This window comes from Cololabis saira, chromosome 7 (genome assembly GCF_033807715.1).
Source record: "Cololabis saira isolate AMF1-May2022 chromosome 7, fColSai1.1, whole genome shotgun sequence".
Classification (NCBI taxonomy): Eukaryota; Metazoa; Chordata; class Actinopteri; order Beloniformes; family Belonidae; genus Cololabis; species Cololabis saira.
Window position 1 is genome coordinate 30316271 of NC_084593.1, and position 18892 is coordinate 30335162.

The following is an 18892-nucleotide window of genomic DNA, read 5'->3' on the forward strand; positions in this document are numbered from 1 at the left end:
AAGGTTTTGCAGACACATACACTAGAAGAGTCTGATTTTCTTAGAATTGGCTGTTTTTTTGTTATTTTTTAATATTTAGTGCTTTTTTACTTGTTTGGTTTTGGATGATCATCAAAGCCAAATGTACGGTGTGAGAATGTTTTTTTTCGTTGTACTTAACACCATCTGCACCACTCGTATTGTTGCCGTTTCCTATCACAAGACTTAAGACACATTCTGTTATAAAAGCATCACAAAGGAACTGCAGTTTTGAGCTCTGGGGGTGTGCAAGTTCAGTCACTTCAGGACAATGGGTAAGATTTACTCTAGTTGGCTTCTGAGCACGTTTGTTTTTATCATTGTCTATGTGTGAAAACAGTCCTGTAAAGTGTTTTGCAGTTGTCACAAGAGACAAGTGGGATGGGGTTTCTCAAGAACCTCAGGATGGTTTTTGATGACAGCAGGGATGGGAGATAACCGGAGCTACACAACACTTCCTAAAACTAATCAAATATTCCTTTGAATTAAACTGAAACTGATGTTTAAATATGATATGACATGGAAAATAAAACTCCTTTGTCTTGCTTTGAAAATATCGAGAAATTAAGCATCTCTGTCACAATGAAGTGTTGGTTGAGGAACCGAACACGGGAGACCAGGGAGCACCGAGTGTTTATAGAAAAAACTGAAGACCAACGACAGTGTCACAGCAAGACCTCTGGGAAGAAAAGAAGAAACAGAACGGAGAAGAACAGCAACACAGAGTATCGCAATAGAAAACATGTTATCAGCCCTTGATGGATGAGGGTTCTTGAGGCAGTGCAGTTGTGTGTGTGGTTGAAGTTTTCATCATTTTGACACTCAAATCCCTCCAGACTCCATAAATCGCTTGATGGCATTTGCACTTTAGAGGAAGAAATATACACATCCTTTCCCATATATTTGAGGAACACTGTTTTAGACACTTGTCGAAATGGAGATCATCCACCTGTCATTGATTCTGCCTTTATAACAAATCACATATCCACATTTTTTAAATTAAATTATTATTTAACTACAATAATACAAATAAATTGCCCCCAAAAATGGGATGTGTTGCATTCCTGAAATACAGAAACGGATTAACAAATGAAATGATGGTGACAAGACAGCACGTAAACTATCCGGGCTTCATGCTCTATGCATCAAAAATAAAAATCATGGTTAATGAGGACCTGTCCAGGGTGTACCCAACCTTTCACCTGATGAGAGCTTGGATAGCCTCCAGCAGACCCCAGTGACCCTGAACAGGAAGAAGCAGGCCGGATGGAAGGATGGTAAAGCAATGAGCTTCCTCTGAAGGGCAGCTGGGTAACCTATTGCTCAGTCATCTTTCATACAGTTACATTTTTCTTTCTTATTTGGGGTATCAATATATTGAAGTGACAGCAGTGCAGAAACAAAACTGCAGATTAGTCCATTTGAAGTCAAAAAGAGTCAGATTTAGCTGTTACATCTGTAAGATTTCCACACCTCATTCCACATTACTACAATGAGATATTTACATCTTTGTGTTATTTAAGCGTTAAATGTTTCTTTCCGCGCCTCTCCCTCACTCAGTCCCGGAGCAGATATTGTTGTCAACGCGGCAGGTCTGTTACGCTGGCATGCTACAAGGAAATGAGAGCTGCGTGGTAAAATAAGTCATCAAATAAAAAGGGGGGAAGTGACCCATCCCTCCATCCTTCATGCTTTCTGGCCCTTCTGATAGGGAGACGCTCAAGCAGCTTCTGGAGTCCACATGAAAGCTGCTCGTTTGTGAACATCCTGCTGGGTTAATTCAAGCCCTGCATGAGTGTGTGTGTTTTCACACTGGCTCACTGAACTGCTTCATTTCATGCCATCAAAGGACCTCTCGTGTGGACAAAACTGGCTGCAAGGACTTAATATATGATAGCATATAGCAGAATCATGCATGCACACATAAATGCTCTTGTTTTGGTCAAAATTTGCCTTTTTAAAGTCCGTCTTTTTTATACAAGTCTATCTTTGCAGTCAAATATTAAAATTAGTAACAATTAAAGTAATTTTTTTTTTGCATATTTAGAACCCTACCAGGTGTATTCTTAACCCTGAAAAAAAATGACAACACATTAGTTGACAAAATAAAAATAGCAAAAGAAAAGTTTGAAGCAGAGACAGGTTGGAAAATTGCATGCGCCTGCGTCTGTGTGGGTTTACAGCTGGTTCTCATAAAAGAGAACACGTCAAATGAGAAAATAGTCTGAGGCAGCAAAGGGAAAGAGGGATTTGCAACGCTAAATACCATGACAGAGAGTAGCACATATATCACAGGCCCCTGCTGATTCAGGCATTCAGCTATTTTCTCTGCCTTGTGTAGCTCCCCTCTACATTTACACAGGAAGTATGGATAGTAAATACTTTTTATTTTTTATTATTAGGTTTTGTTCTTTAAATGCAAATTGTGTTAATTCTTAGCATTTTTAAATGTACACTCAGATAACTGCCCTCAGGTCTATCTACATACAGAGGACACAGAAAGTACTAATTTGTACATTTAGCATCAGAAACACTATTTCCCGGTATAATAATTTAATATAAACCAAAGATGGACAAATATCAATGAAAAACTACATTCATGTGAGCATTTCTGATATGACTATGATCAACTTAATTTAACAGGATTGAAATGGACTGCATTTTAATCAACTTGAGTTTCACATATTTGGTATCTTTGCCAAGTCTCCTGAGATCTGATGAACTGCAACTACACAAATAACACGCATGCTTTTATTTTGTTAAGCAGTTGAAAGTTTTTGAGTTGTTTTTTTTTGTGTTGCTATTCTAACAAAAAGGCTTATAATCTCTGCTGACTGACAGAAAAACAATGAATATTAGTAGAGGATAATAATCATGTAAAAACTTTTTAAAACACAGAGGCAAAGTTTCCAAAACTGTCATAGGACCTGAGATAAAATTAGCATTATAAATAATGAATGGCCTAAAACAAGCAAACCAGTTGCTTTGGTATGGAGACCATTTCTCCACTCAGTTGTGCTGAAGCTTTCTGTCATGTCTCCATGATGGAATTTAACTAATTGATCTGGAAATAATCATCTTTATATTTATCTTTAACATTGTTTTATAGTCTGATTTTAAAATCCCTTCTTTTAAGTGTCTCTCATAATGGTTATCAGTTGATAAATCTGTGTCATTAATATTAAGTCCCACATCACAGTAGTAAAACAACTGTTTCTAAGTCAGATAATCACTACTGCAACTGTTCCTTTACTTAATTAAGATATTAGGACATTAACAGCAGGATGGGCTGCTGTCAAAGTGGGAGTTAAGCTCTCCACAGGACAATGGGGAGGCAGAGGAGTATCAACTACCCCTCCGGGACCTCAGAGCAGCAGTGACTGGCAGTTGGACCGCAGCCCGGTGCAGCACACCCAAAAGAAAATACTGGTTGCACGCGTGCTTTCAGTCATGTGGACCCCAGAAAGGAATCATCCTGCAGAGGCAGCCCAGAATGTGGGGGGTTTAAGTAGCAAACACTTCAACAGATCACCTCCCAGGACTCTCGTTAAAACGCTGTTGATTACTTCTGTGGTCAGCTCCTGTTCTGACTTGGCCCTTCGTGAATTCAGTCCAAGAAAAACCTGAGCCAAGTGGAAAATGTGAAGAAAGTAGTTTCAGAACAATAACAGGTTTGAAAGTGCAGTATGTTCAGCGAGATTAGAGTTGACTGCACTTTTCCTTTAAGGTATGCTGCCAGTGTCAACTGGAAACCTGGATGCTCTTGTAACCTAACATCAGGAGCAGATTCCTGCAGCAGACATGGAAAAGAAATGTTGAACATCAGCTGAATGTAAAAGTTGTAGGTTGGCCTCTGCATTTAAATGACAGCAACAGACTGCCATGTATGGTTAAATTACTCACAATGTTTCCTTAAAGTCTGCTCTGCCAACTCAACTACAAAGTATTGAAGTACTATATTGGAATGATTAATTATAGCACTTCGGACTCTGATCACTGAGGTGTTAACACTAGGATACAAGATCCTGCGTGACACAGGACTGAGCACATAGACAGACACTGCCACCTACATGTCAATAAATAACACTACGACAAGGGCCAATGCGATGTCAGTGACTGGATACTGCTGCTTGAACCGGTGAGACAGGGACTCCTTCACCACACAAAACATGTTTGTAAATCCACTGGAAAGAATTTTAAAAAAAATAAATTAAATTGAATCTAACTTAAGGTTCGCAACAAAACTATTGTTGAAATGCAACCATCTTAATGAGAAAAATTGATCATCAGAAGCAATGACTCTTGAGAGTTCTGGCATCATATATGATCAATGTAGCTTTTGGTGGCAGCAAAGACTCCAAGCAACACATTCAAAATGTTTTTTTTTTTTTTTTTAAACACAACTCTTAACCATTGGCAATGTTTGAATATGAGCGAGGATCGTGTTAGTCCAATAACTGTTGAGGGTCTTTTGGGAAAGTAGGAAAATAGTATAACGGGCCATATGGGATATAACTAGAAATTAGTATGAATCTGAGACACAGCCGGAGGGAAAACAATAAACGAAGAGTAATCAATTATTCAATGCTTTTGATGTATGGTAAATAATTCATAAAACCCAAGGAAAACCTGCCGTTGCAGCTTGTAAAATGTTAACATTTGCTTTTCCACTTAGGTATTTACCGTCACAAAAAACTAATGCAGACAAAATTGACACATTTTAATTGTTTACTTGAAAATTCACAATTTCCAGAAAGATGAATAGATGAAATTACTTGATTTAATGGTTTAATTCTATGTTTAAATCCAAGACAAAGCATGCACCTTCAGCTGTCATTTCAGAAAAAGTGAATCAAAAGAAGTTGCCTTATGTAAAGATTTATTAATTTATAATACAAGCTTTTATGTAGACCACATTGCATTTAGTTTTTACATTTATTCATACTGAGCTAAACGTCATAGCAGTGACACTGATCGACAAATACACAAACCAAATGACACTCAATGGAAGGAATCAAAAGGTTCCAGACTGTTTCTGAAGAAACCGCAGCCCATCAACAATCCCAGTGCACCGGCTATATTTATTTTAAAAACACCACATGCCCTTACTAGTCCTCATACAGTAAGCCACGTGCATCGCACACCCTCAAGCACACTCGCACACAAACTCACCCTCACTAAAATTCAACAAATACCTATACACAAGATAAAAATTGATACTTTTAAATTTCAATATTAATGATATTACTGAATTCCACAATAAAAGGCAAACGAGAAGAAACAACAGCATCCAAACGACAAGAAGGTGAACCACCACCCAGCTTTCCTTAATTTGTCTTCATCCAGTGGGAGAAAACTCCCTCTGCTTCATTTTGAGTGTTCAGCAAAAGAAAAGGGGGGGTGGGGGGTGGGTTGGCCCACACAGACGGCACGGCTCCTTCCATCTTCTGCTGCTTCTTCTGTCCGCGTTTAACTGGCCCACCATGTCGGCTTCGACCGAAAGGAATCATTGGACAGTCTGGCCTATAAAGCCTCCACTCGTGGTTCAAAAACAACTCGAGCAAATCCTCTGAATAGACACTTGCCAGCCTCGCTGCAAGTCTGTTCCATATTTACGCAGCTCCTCCTGATGAAGTGTATTCTCCACTGGTCCACTGTCAGAAACACCAATGTGCCGATACAAGCTGTTCGTGGGGCAGAAACAGTCTAGGAGGAGGATGGCACATCTTCTACCACGTGGGGATTTTAGGTCAAGCTTGTGTGACCAAAATGAAAAATAAAGCAAGAGAAAGATGAATCACAAACACTTCAGAACTGTTAAGTGCAATGAGAGGGTTAACACCATTCAGTTAAGACCTTGGGAAATGTTCATATGAATATTTGGAAAGGGGTAAAGCCCAAAAATCCTTTACAGCACTTCTGTGTCCATGAAGAGCGATGGAGTTCCTGGTTATTTTTCACTACGTATGACAGCTTTTTAAAAATGCTTCCAGCAGTGAAAAGATCTATGACAGAGCGTAGGCATTGTTGGATATTCAAATAAAAACGATAACCAACAACATCTAATGCTGATAGAGTACAAGTTTGGGAGCTGAGGGTGTATATATTGGCACATAAAAAAGAAAAATGAAAAAAAAAAAAGAAAAACCCTCAAATTGGAAAACAGTTCAACACAAAAGACTGACAGCCCCGTGAGGACTTCCTGTGATTTATTCCAAGTCTGCAGCTGATGGTATTACCCACAAGAGAGAACAGAAAAAAAGTGTGAGCATGTTTAGATGTTTTGTTTGTGACATTTGGGCAGGGGGGGGGGGGGGTGGTTTCGGTTTCTTTACAGGAGGAGGCAGCAGTTGCTTTCTGTGGTTTTTTCTCTGTTCCTTTGACCTAAAAAGACAGCACAGAAAAACACGCGGTGAGATCAAAATGACGAGCTGACGAGACGGAAGCAGCTACATATTTACTTTGAGCTTGATGAGGCTGAGAGGAAGGGAGACAGCAGCAGAGAGAAGATGAGAGGGTCCCTGTATGATGCATATACGAGAAAATTACCACATCAAAGCTTAGTTTTAACCCCAATATGTCAAAACTCACTGTTCTCTTTAGTCAGTGTGTCGAATGGTAGAAGTAGGATCACAAAGTGAATGCAGCTTCACACACACATATCTTATGTGATATCACACTCACACAAGATAAGCTTGTCTTGTTTTGCTAAAAGAAATGTATTTAAAAACAAGGACCAGTTCCTCACCATGAGAGTTGGGCTCTGGAAGGGTCTCTCTGGCAACCAAGTGCATGACGGTCGTTCGGCCTGGTGGCAGTTTTAGAGCTTTACACATGAAACACACACAAGGATTCATTATTGCCCAACGTATTTTTTATCTTTGATCATGTGGTGGTTACGTGAGGAAAAATATCTGGAAAATTATATAGACAAGAGACACGAGAGAAAATTCTTCAGGAAGAAAACTGTTATGACAAGAAATGGAAACTAGCAGAAATGATTACATTTTGCTTCATATGAAGGGACAATTTTGTACTCTTTAATTGTCTCTTACTGTTTGGTAAAACAATTTAAATAAATACACCCCAATGTATAGCACTACTACTTATTGTACATACTGTATACTACTACCTCTATGTAATTCCTGAGTTTAATCAATGCTCACAAGATGAGGCCTATTATAGTGCAGTTGGATCCAGTTTCATTACGTTTACAGTCTATGTCAAACGGACAGAAACATTAGCTTATAATGCTCATTAGACTGCAGTAACATCCAGAAAATGACTAGAGAGTCTTGTGCATATACAGTAGAGACCAAAAGTTTGTCCAAACTTTTGGTCTGTACTGTATGTATGCCTTTCTATTAATTTGTTCACATATGAGCACATCAGCTTCACATGAAGTCTTACCACGTCTTTATTGAAAAACTAAAAAAATGTATACCTTAAAAGACCTAGTAATATTTGGAATTTGCATCCTTAGTACACAAAGTGCATGCATCATCACACTAACAGATGGGATTTCAGACCAAGATCTCCTTTCCAACAAGATTTTTGTCCACCATTTCCCCACAATTTTTAGGTGCACAAGTGTTGCCCCTCCAGTTTTTTTTCTTCTTTTCCCTTCCACACAGGATCTTAACATACAATAAAACCTTTATGAGTAACAAGGTCCGTATCACCAACAGGTTAACAAGTTAAAACATGTTTAATATTCACTGCTACCTTCCACTACAAGTGACTTTCATACATTTCTTTTGTCTTGTAAGAAAAGTCAGGTCTTATGCTCAATTTGACTATCGTAATAAATATAAATATAGTTAATAAATATCATAATGAAATATATCCTAATTGTGCTTCGATGGGGCATATAAGTAATGTATTTTTGAATGGATAATGTAATTCCTTTAACAGACTGATTAGGTAATTAACTGCCACATTTTGTGCTATTGTGTCAAAAGTGGATGAGCAAGAGCATTTAAGGCTCCACAGCATCTCCAGCATCACTTCTGGGCCTGACCAAGGCTCTCTCATGGCAAGGGAGGGAGGCTCTTGGTGTAACTATTACAATTGGGCCAGACAGGGCTTAACTAATACTAGTGAGTTGAAGCAGAGGGACCGATTGCTTTAGAAAAAGATTCAGCAGCTTGCCAACTCACTATTTTTCTTCAAAGCATCTGAGGATACTAGTATCTGAGGATGAGGGTCTTCTTAGAAACTGGGTGGGTGATGATGTTTGCCGCAATGAAGAGGAGATGATGTGCATAGCTGTTGAGCTGGTGAGGTTGGATATACAACACATGCTTGTCCAGCACCAAGGCATTGTAGCCAAGCTGCCTAAAATCCATTAGGTATGCAACGATTTTCTTTTACCAATCATTTTTTCCTAGCTTAACAGTGCAAATATATTGGACTGCAATTTATGCTAAGGTTCAGTTTTATCGGCAAACCTTTGGCTTGAACGTAATTCTTTATCGCTGCTGGACATTACTTGCGCAGTTGCATTTTCAGATTAAAATTCAGCAACTGTTTGGTGAAACCACAGCTAAGATACTACAACAACTTGAGTAGACTGCAAATCAATCTGATTAATCAAGGTCAAATTTATTTACATTGTGTACTAAAAAACAACCAAGTAGATGAAAGTGCTTTACTGGTAAAAAATAAAATAAAATGCACATATATAACAGAGTAAAAACACAAAAAATAAAAGTTGTCTAAAGCTCAACTTGAATTGATGGCCAGTGAGCAAAAAAAAGGGCTTTCAGCAGAGATTTAAACATAGCAGCAGCTTGACCTGTTCTTATTTAGTATAATTGTTTCATAAAATGTTCCAGCTACCAAAAACGCTGGGTATTTCAGAGTTTGGATCTAGGAACTGCAAGGACCCTCTAATCGGATCACCTAAGCACTCTGACTGGGATACAAATATGGAAAAGTTCACAAATATTGTGTGAACCCAGCCGGCACTGGAGAAAGACGCATGCAGCTACAGGCTTCTGTACAGCTTTTGTTAAGCCATCAACCTTGCTTGCTCTTGCGGTTTAGCACCTTTCACACAACTTCCTGCCCTAATTATTACAATAATACCACACATACTGTAGCTTAGGGGTTTAAAAAAGAAGAAACACGTCAAATGACTACGGATGGTTGGCACACAACACTGAACCGGTCCATCTGACTGAGTCAGGGAGTACAGGTTGGGGTCAGGCTCAGGGCAGTGACTTTAAGAGGTCAAAAGGTAAATGAGATTAAATTAAATCAGATGATTACATTGAATTGCTGCTTGGATCACTTTGTTTTAGACTAAATTGCTCATTACTTAAATTGGTGACAGTTTAAGTACACGAAGACTACTACTGTCACTATGGCAACTGATGTGTTAATTTAGTCAAATTCAGGATCTGTGATACTGAATTAAACTGAAGTTAAACTGAGTGAACTTATTACTCAAGAGCATATCTATCAATGGTAAAAAAATAAACGTATGTGTAAACTATATTTCCAGCTCTGCAGTTTAATATCTAAAAGAGTGCTATAAATAATAATAAAGATAATTTTAATCAAATAACTACATGCATACACAATGCGAGTGCGTGAAATAACTTTTGTTTTGGATTTAGATTTTGCATTTTTCACAGCTGATGAGTGGCAGAACATTGTGAGATGATTTGCATCCACTAAGGTGGGGCAACATAGACACTCTGGGGGAAAAAAGTAAAAACTGTCTGATCCTAAAAGGTATAAAAAATACTGCATAGTATTCACACCCACAAATATAAAATATTGGGTTTAAGTTGTTTTAGATGATGAAAATTAATTCCTTCATGGTCCTTTTTTACGAGTAGATTTCAACCTAGATACTTAGATATTAGAATTCCTTCCCGATACTCAACATTAAGATGCTGTGACCCCTGTTTACTGCAGGTAAGAAAGCAATTACTCATAATTAAAATCCATGAGACACCAAGACACAAGTGATTAGGAAAGCAACAATGACAACACACCTTTGGAAGAATCTGGAAAAATCACAAGCACATACCACATTTAAAATGTTTGAGTGATATCCAGTAGTAAGCTATACAACAAGTGTGAATCAACACTGGTGGAAGCTCTTCAACCATTAAGTGCTTATGTAGGTAACAACTGTAGAGTAAAAGTAGAGAGCAAAGTGTCTACACATCCCCCTGAACATCTCTAGTATTAATGTACGGAAAAAGAATTAAGCAGCAAAAGATAGCAAAGTAGCATTCACTGTCATGTGATGGTGTCATTTCAAAGCTCATCTCACCTCCCAGGGTGACGTTGCCATGAAGGAAGCGTCCCTGGAAGATGAGGCGCAGTATACTGGGACTGCTCACCCGTTCCTCCTCCCACCCTGCCAAAGTGAGGGGGAGAATATAAATCAATTTTTGTGAGTCAACTTCTTTTGATTTTTCAGCCAATGACGACACAAAAGATTATGTAAATATCTGAGACTTGTTCAACTTATTGTTTAATAATGAACTGCATTCATGTTAAATGTCATCTTAAAATTACAATTTATTGTGACTTAAAAGCCAGCTTCATACTCGCTCATCTCCAATAATTTAATACCAAGTACCATGTCTGAACACATTGATTAGTATTACCGGTATTATTCAGCATTACTAGTTAACACTGTGGTGCTGCTAGTGTCATTCGGTCAATTCACTTTTCCCCCCAATTCAGACTATTTCAGGCAAAACTATTCAACATTAATTTTAACATGGAAAAAAATAAATGCATGTACAAGGTTTTGATTATGTATTATATTGTAGAAATATATTGTGTTAAGTAAGGGATAATGCCCGACGAGGTGTACATTATCAAAAATATATAGATGACACGGGGGCGTGAACCGGTTTGCCTCCTGTAAGTCCATATATTTATGATAATTTACACATCGTAGGGCATTATCCCGCTTATACCACGGTCGCTTACCAAAAAACAAATATTAAATCAGTTATTCATGCTTTAATGTGTTTTCAGTTGAAATCATTAGTTTTATAACAAGCCACAGCTGAGCGGACTATTTAATCTCTCGTCTGCAGCCGTTGCAACCTGGTAAATTACACAGTTTTTTAACAAGCCATAACTCCGTTTCCTTGGTAACACCTGAGGGTCTGACTAATATCTGGAACAATCACTACCGTCCCATAAGGTCCTTATGCAATGGACACAGTGTTGACTTCTCCAGTAACTAGGATGGACCTGAGATACGACTTAGCAACGGGAGATATTCTAGTCCGCTCAGCTATGGTACAGTAACAAACAGTAAATATATTTGTTTCAAAGAATCAAAGTCCACAGATAGTTTCCTAAATCGTTTTATTAAGCTACATATATGGTATATACTCAGGACTGTCTCAGAAAATTAGAATATAGTGATAAAGTTCTTTATTTTGGTAATGCAATTAAAAAAAACAAAAATGTCATACATTCTGGATTCATTACAAATCAACTGAAATATTGCAAGCCTTTTATTGTTTTAATATTGCTGATTATGGCTTACAGTTTAAGATTAAGATTCCCAGAATATTTTAATTTTTTGAGATAGGGTATTTGAGTTTTCTTAAGCTGTAAGCCTGTAAGCAATATTAAAATAATAAAAGGCTTGCAATATTTCAGTTGATTTGTAATGAATCCAGAATGTATGACATTTTTGTTTTTGTAATTGCATTACAGAAAATCACAATATTCTAATTTTCTGAGACAGTCCTGTGTGTATATATATATATATATTAAGATTTGCCGGCTCTTCTTCTCTGACTCACTTTTAACCTACACCTGCCAGCCAATCAGAATCGAGTTTTTACACAGACCGTGGTATAAAAAGGAATAAGGAAACAGTAAGTTATATGTTGAGACTGCTAAAGTTTTTGTTTCACCAAATAAATTAAATCAGATGGATGACACAGTCAAACAAAAATATAAGTAAAGTAAAAACATTAAAACCAATAAAACATACCTTCTGGCCAGTTGTCAAAAACATGCTTGGCGATGTCTGTGGCTGAATCGTTCGGGGAAAAAGTGAAGTCTTCCGTTTTGCCACTGACTAAGATAAGGCGGAGATGAACCTGAAATAACAAAAACATGAATCTATGGATCATAAAGGTGCCACATGATCCACCTCAAACACCAAACTTCCATTAAAATTCTTCTTTATTAGTTGTGGTAAAACACCTCCACTTCCTCTAACCTCTTCAGGCATGAGGTGACCTTCAAAAGGCTGAGAAGAGACAGGAATTCCAGTCTAATTAGATCTTCACCCTCTGACTGGGCGACTTCTGTTAGTGAGGGCTTGTACTCAAGTGAGTCCCTGTCTCCAGTGACAGAAACAGATAAAAGGTGGGCTTTAGGGGGCAGAACACTGGTCCTTTAGTTTCAGGGTGCTGCCCCTCTCCGAGCTGTTACCCTAATGCAATAACCCCAGGTGTCCCAGACAGCTCTGGGCCATGTTATTAAAATTACATGGCCAGTGCGTAGCCCCAAGGGGGACTCTGTGTGAGTGTGAGTGTGTAACAAAGGGATGTCCACCAAAATGCATCCTCTGGGCAACTACACAAACCAATCTGTAAAAGAAATAAGTGCCAAAATAAAGCCAAAAATATATACATTGTTTCACTGTACAGAGGCTTGTTAGTATACGCTTTGTTGTGTTTTGAGAATTGTACACAGAAAATATGAGACATGTAATTAATTCAATAAAAAGTGTCAATTCTCAGGATTTAAACAATATGTTATTGACAAACATTCGGGAGCAGGGAATATTTTCAGCAAATGGTACCATACTGATTTGGCCCTCTCAATGGCAACTTGTACAGAGGAATATATGCAACTATTTGCAGAAATATATGTGGCTCGGCTCTAAATATTTGGGGAGAGGTCAATTAGAAGGTGCCTTCCATAGTGACAGAAAATATTCAGAGATTTGGCAATGTGACTCCTTATTCATCACTTCTAAAATCAAATAATTTTAAATAAATATCACACACACATATCTATATATATATATATATATATATATATATATATATACACACATATACATACACACACACATACATTTATACATTCAGACGTATTTTTTAGGAAACTGAAGGAGTAAATTCAGCTGCTTGCATTGTGTCATATCAGGAGTAGGTAATCCTTCAAGTGTGGCCCAGGACATGTTTGCCTTCAGACTGTTATAAAAATGCACCTCCCATAATTGACTAAATGTTCCTGTTAAGGTAATCCCATTCAAAAAGTCAGTCATGAGCAATGCGTCTACCATATTTAATGCATCTTGTGAAGGTGGTACATGAACTTTCCTTGGTTCACAAATCATAAAGAAGAGAACAAAGAGACTTAACCAACCCTGCGTGACGTAAAGGGAGGACAACCCCGCTCTCTGATCTGTTTACAAATACAATCCCCCCACCCCCCACTACTGGTGGTCCTCTGCCCTCCCCTCCTCTGAACTGAATAACCCCAATGTGGGGTTGCACGCCCATGACATCATTAAATGGCTTTGTCCCCATCCATTTCATCCTCAGCAAAATAAAAACAAAGTCAAATCTGCCTCGTTACCCAGGGCAACATTCTGCATTGCAAATAACTGTGTGTTCTCCAATCCAATCCAATCATAGCTTTGAAAAACTTATTAAAGGTTTAACAGGACATCCAAAAGACTTCTGAGCTTGATGTTTTTCCAGTTTTCTTTAAAAAACACACAGACACGCTAGTTTCAAGTTTCAGGTTTGATACAAAAAGAGACGATCTGCTAAGTCCAAAGCTGCCTTGCTGTTTTTACCTGTGGTCTGATGTTACCTGGTGTCTCAGATAAAACATGTGATGTGTAGATTAAAAGAATAAATGCTAAATTTCATAATGGGAAAGTAAAAACTTTTTTTTCAAATTATTTGCTAAAATAAAAATAAAAACAATTTGAATTATCCATTTTATTGTATCAACAGACCTTCTGACAAGGCAGAAAAATGATCTGGAAGCACTGTCCTCACAATTTGGGAAGAGGTTTGTATATTCATTTCTTAAACTGATCAATTGTCTTGTACACAGAAAATATGAAAAATATGAGATAATAGTCAGGTAAGCATCTGTACAGTTAATATAAAAGCTTTGTAGGTTCTTCAAAATATTATAAAATTACAGTGTGTTCTTGGTATCTCGACAACTCCACCAAACAACCACGCACGGATGCTTAATTACTCTATCCAAATATTGCTAAAAACCTTTTCAGTGTGTGGGCTGTAATGAAATTGGTGATTACACATACACGAGGCTATTCTAACAAATAATACACAGAGAAAGAATGGATATTCGCACTGAAATAAAGTAAGTAGCCATATCAAGTGTGTTACACACCAGATCATTTCTAAAACAAAAAAAAAAAAAATGAAAAAAATGAGTCCAACTCTGAGGTTGATGTACTTAGATACACTTAATAGATTGAAATTTCCCACTAGAAATTAGTTTGAACACAAAACAACATTTAAGAGAAGTCTATGGATACAGCCAAGAGAATACAGGATATTGTTGAGATCACTGGATTTTTATTACAGTAAGAGTCATGTGAACAAAGCTAACCCTGATAATATTTTTTTCTTTCTTTTTCTCATGTGTATTTCAGCATATCTACAATATTCATAAGCAAATTGGAAGCAAAATAAAGTAAAGAAGACTACATATTTGTGATTCATATAAGCATACCACTTGCTTGCAATGAATGCTCCAGAGTTTTCGCTGCTGTATTCGGACATAGGCGCTGATTTTCCAGTACTCTCCCTAGGTAGGTGGCTGAAAAGTTTAGTAGTGTCTGTTGCTGCCATTTTTGTTCTCAGATACAATCGATGCAGGCCACATCAGAAAAAGTAATGTGTATTCAAAAATGAGAAATAAAATAAAAAGCTTTAGACTACAATGCATTCAGCATTGTTTGTGGCACCTGTAGCAGTTTGTGGACAGTGGTGTGTTTTCACAATAGGTTACTATTGTCAACTACATTAACAGCAAATTACAAATGGCATCTTTTCAATATACCATATATAATATCTGTTTTTTTATACCCCAAAATAAACAGTTGCTTAACCCCTATATTAAAGAAAATAACTTGCCAACCACAAAATCTGCTAGTTACAGCTAGTGGTAAAAAATGGGGGACGGGATATAAAGAGGGTACAATCAATTGGCATCTGAACCTTTAAAGGAAAGTAGGCCACCGTTTTAACTGAGATTAGACAGATGGTGTTCACAGGAACAGCCGTCGCGATCCCAGCTAAGTGTTTGTGAATGTTGGTTAATCCATAACCCCTTATCCCCTCGTAACCCCACCCCAAACTATTAAATTAACGTAACCTGGGTGCAATGTTTATGTCTTAATCTCATATATTATACTTCAACAGCCATCTAAAGTTTATCACTAAATCTACCTATTGCCACCTGAAAAACATTGCTAGAATTAAGGGGTTTCTGTCTAAACAAGACATGGAAAAACTTATTCATGCATTCATTTTCAGTAGGTTGGATTATTGCAATGGCATCTTTACAGGCCTTAACAAGAAATCTATCAGGCAGCAGCAGCTGATCCAGAACGCTGCCGCCAGAGTCCTTACAAACACCAGAAAACTGGACCATATTACACCGGTCATGAAATCGCTACACTGGCTTCCAATGAGTCAAAGCATAGAGTTTAAAATCTTCCTGCTGGTCTACAAAGACCTGAATGGTCTTGGACCAAAATACATGGTTGATCTGTTAGTTCCCTATGAAGCTCCCAGACCCCTGAGGTTCATCTGGATCTGGTTTGTTGTGTTCAGGAACAAGAACCAGAACCAAGCAAGGTGAGGCAGCGTTCAGTTATTCTGCTCCTCACCGGTGGAACAAACTTCCTGTAGACCTGAGGTCTGCTCCAACTGTCAGCTCCTTTAAATCAGCCCTAAAAACATTACTGTTTACTGAAGCGTACTCCTAAATTAAATACTAACCTGCTGTACTCTACTGCCCTTATTTTTAACAACTTGTGCTTTTTATTATTTTACCTCTTTTCTTATCATTTTATTGGTTATTTACTGTTTAATTGTGTCTTGCCGCCTTTAATGTAGATGTAAAGCACTTTGAATTATCTTGTGTTGAATTGTGCTATACAAATAAACTTGCCTTGCCTATTAATCGTATATGTATTCTATACATCAAGAAGGAGCAGTATATAACACAGTCTACATGCAAACAGTTATAATTAATCACACTACTGTGTTGTAGCTGAACTTGGACTTACCATGTCAAGATCCGTCTGGCTGGTCATGGCTCAGCGAGGAGGAAGTAGGTGGAGCAGAGAGGGCGAGACTGGTGTGTTTCAGCTGTGGGAGACGGGGCCAGAGCCCTGACACAGACAACACTGTGAGGCTGGTGTGAGGCTGGTGTCCACAGCCTGGCACCGACACTGAAGCTGACGGACACCGAGCCAGCACGCTGCTAAAGCCTGATTTATGGTTCCGCGTTACACCGACGCAGAGCCTACGCCGTACCTACGGCGTAGGCTCTGCGTCGGTGTAACGCGGAACCATAAATCAGCCCTAATACTACACAAAACACCACAACACTGCCGAACAACATGCCCACTTAATGACACGAACCAGCTGGAGAACAGTTTAATTTGATTTAGCAAAACAACAAAATAGACCAGTCAGGAAATGACATCGCTTAGATTCGTAGCAGATAAAACATACACTAGCTGTTTTTTTATTTATATATTTCTTCCATTTGCCTTGATTCCCTCACAGCGGCTGATGGCTTGGCTTAAATCAGATAATCCCGCTACAGGTTGTCTGTTGCTGTCAAGCAGCTGGAGAATGTGTTGTGTGAGAAAAACGTAGGTAAAAGCCGAGTTTGGGGACAAACGTCGAGTCCTGCGGCTCCAGCAGTCCTGCTAACGTAGCTTAGCTTAGCTCGCCCAGCGCGTCGCTGGCACACTAAAAGCTGAAACGGACGGTTTTGTACCGTCGACCTCACCTGCATCTGACGAATGTGACGAAATGTTGCATTCAGTTGAGTTGACGAATCACCGTGTAATGCTTTTCATGGGGAACTTTTCGAGGGCAGAAGGATATCGGAACAGTTGACTCGGGGTTTCGGGGGCTAATGGTAGGAAATACACCGGATGTCAGCTGGTTGTAAATACCACGTCCGCAAAGGATTGTGGGAGTTGAAGTCCAGAATGAGGAAAAAACAGCGTTAAAAATCACCAGAATCAGAATCAGCAGGGGTGTTTCTAAACTTCCCGGGGGCCCTAGGCAAGAGAGACCATGGGGCCCCCCAGAATCATGATGAATGAAGTCCAGTAACACAGATTAGTAACACAATCTTTTATTAAACGATTAAAGATAAATAATAAATAACATAACTTTCTTCATGCAAACTTTACATACCTACTAACATACAAGTATTATGTGGCTATGAATGTGTTTAGAAGAAAATGGCTGAATTCACTTTACACAGACTTTAATGTGCAGTAAACTTGCTTGATGGATGACTGGGAGTTTGGGATATAGTGGCAGGCTGGCTTGCAGCACTACTTTTTTATAATGTAACACACATAGCTTACACATTCCCTCTTACCACTGCCACTTTTATTCTTTTCCTCCTCTTCTTGTTTTTTTTTTCATGTACTGTTTGTTCAGTAAATTTTTTTCAAATTGTGAATCACTATTGTCGCACGTCGATGCTGGCTATTAAGGGGGCCCCAATAGGGAGATTCTTGACTGTCCTTGCAGTGTCTATGGGAGTTTCAAGTAGTGTCGCTGATATGGAGCAATATCAGCCGTCTGTCGGGCCTCCTACTATCCACTAGCCAGTGACAACTTGGAAAGGGCCCTGTGCGGGGCATTTCTGATGCATTGTGGTTGCAGCGTCTAAAGTAGTTCCGTTATTTTGTTGTCAGCCGTCCCTCGGGGCCCCCTTCAGCTCGGGGCCCTAGGCAATTGCCTGGGTTGCCTGCCCTGTGGCAGCGCCTCTGAGAATCAGAAACAGGTTTATTGGCCAAATCAGGTCAAACAAGACAGGAAATTTGACTCGGTTATTTTTAGCTCATTGTACAATAAATAGACAAATGACAGCTCTTATTAACTTATATACTACATTTTTTTTTTTTTAAGTGAAAGGTGCAGCAGTATAAGGTAGACATGGTTATTGAAAGGTGCATTGTTAAAGCATATGATTGTGGTTATTATTATTATTATTATTATTGTTATTGTTGTTATTATTATTATTATTATTATTGCACAGTGATTGATTACTCTGAGTCTCTATGAGTGTTGATGAGAGTTCATCAGAGGAACAGCTTGGGGGAAGAAACTGTCTCTGTGTCTGGAGGTTTTGGCGTATACGGCACCAATGTTACAAAATTCTCTGCTCCATTTTTTTCTGTATTTACAGTGAGAGGTCTTACATTTGTGACTGAGAGACTGTTACAATGTAAGACTATTAACACATACTGATAGCACATAAGTTGAAATATCTTTATTGTCCAACCAAATATGTCCCTGCATTAACAAGTAACACTCATTTGGGGTCATGTAAATTTAAGACCCATTTAAAACATTTGACCAGAAGCATTCACTTTATTTACACAAGGTATCTCAGTTGTCATTGAGTTCATATCTATTATGTTCAACATGTCCAGATAATATTTGAAATCCACAGTGGTTTGATAAATTATATAAGTGTCAGTTTTCCCATGATTATTTAAACATGTTGACCATACTGAATATTTATCCTGGGGGAAATACTTTAAAACAAGTAATTTGAACAAGTTTCCGAGGTACAAAATACAGACAGGGAACAGTGGGACCAAATT

The 18892-nt window shown here is 38.3% G+C and overlaps 1 protein-coding gene across 1 annotated transcript; it reads right to left on the bottom strand.

Moving 5' to 3' along the window:
- Positions 1-4876: 4876 nt before the first annotated feature.
- Positions 4877-17197, bottom strand: ubl3b (ubiquitin-like 3b). The gene is made up of 6 exons (XM_061725546.1): positions 17050-17197; positions 16316-16420; positions 12008-12116; positions 10310-10396; positions 6767-6844; positions 4877-6402 (listed from the first exon to the last, which is right to left on the bottom strand). Exons 2-6 carry the CDS (start codon positions 16340-16342, stop codon positions 6350-6352), a joined length of 354 nt encoding a protein of 117 aa, XP_061581530.1. The 5' UTR covers positions 16343-16420; positions 17050-17197; the 3' UTR covers positions 4877-6349.
- Positions 17198-18892: the final 1695 nt, after the last annotated feature.

What these genes read in the sequence shown, in the direction of transcription:
- ubl3b (XM_061725546.1), bottom strand. Translation starts at nt 16,342, where the DNA reads ATGACCAGCCAGACGGATCTTGACATG. An exon ending in GCCAGACGGATCTTGACATG is followed by an intron (nt 12,117 to 16,315) that starts GTAAGTCCAAGT and finishes TTGTTATTTCAG; the next exon opens with GTTCATCTCCGCCTTATCTT. An exon ending in TTTTGACAACTGGCCAGAAG is followed by an intron (nt 10,397 to 12,007) that starts GTATGTTTTATT and finishes TCACTTTGGCAG; the next exon opens with GGTGGGAGGAGGAACGGGTG.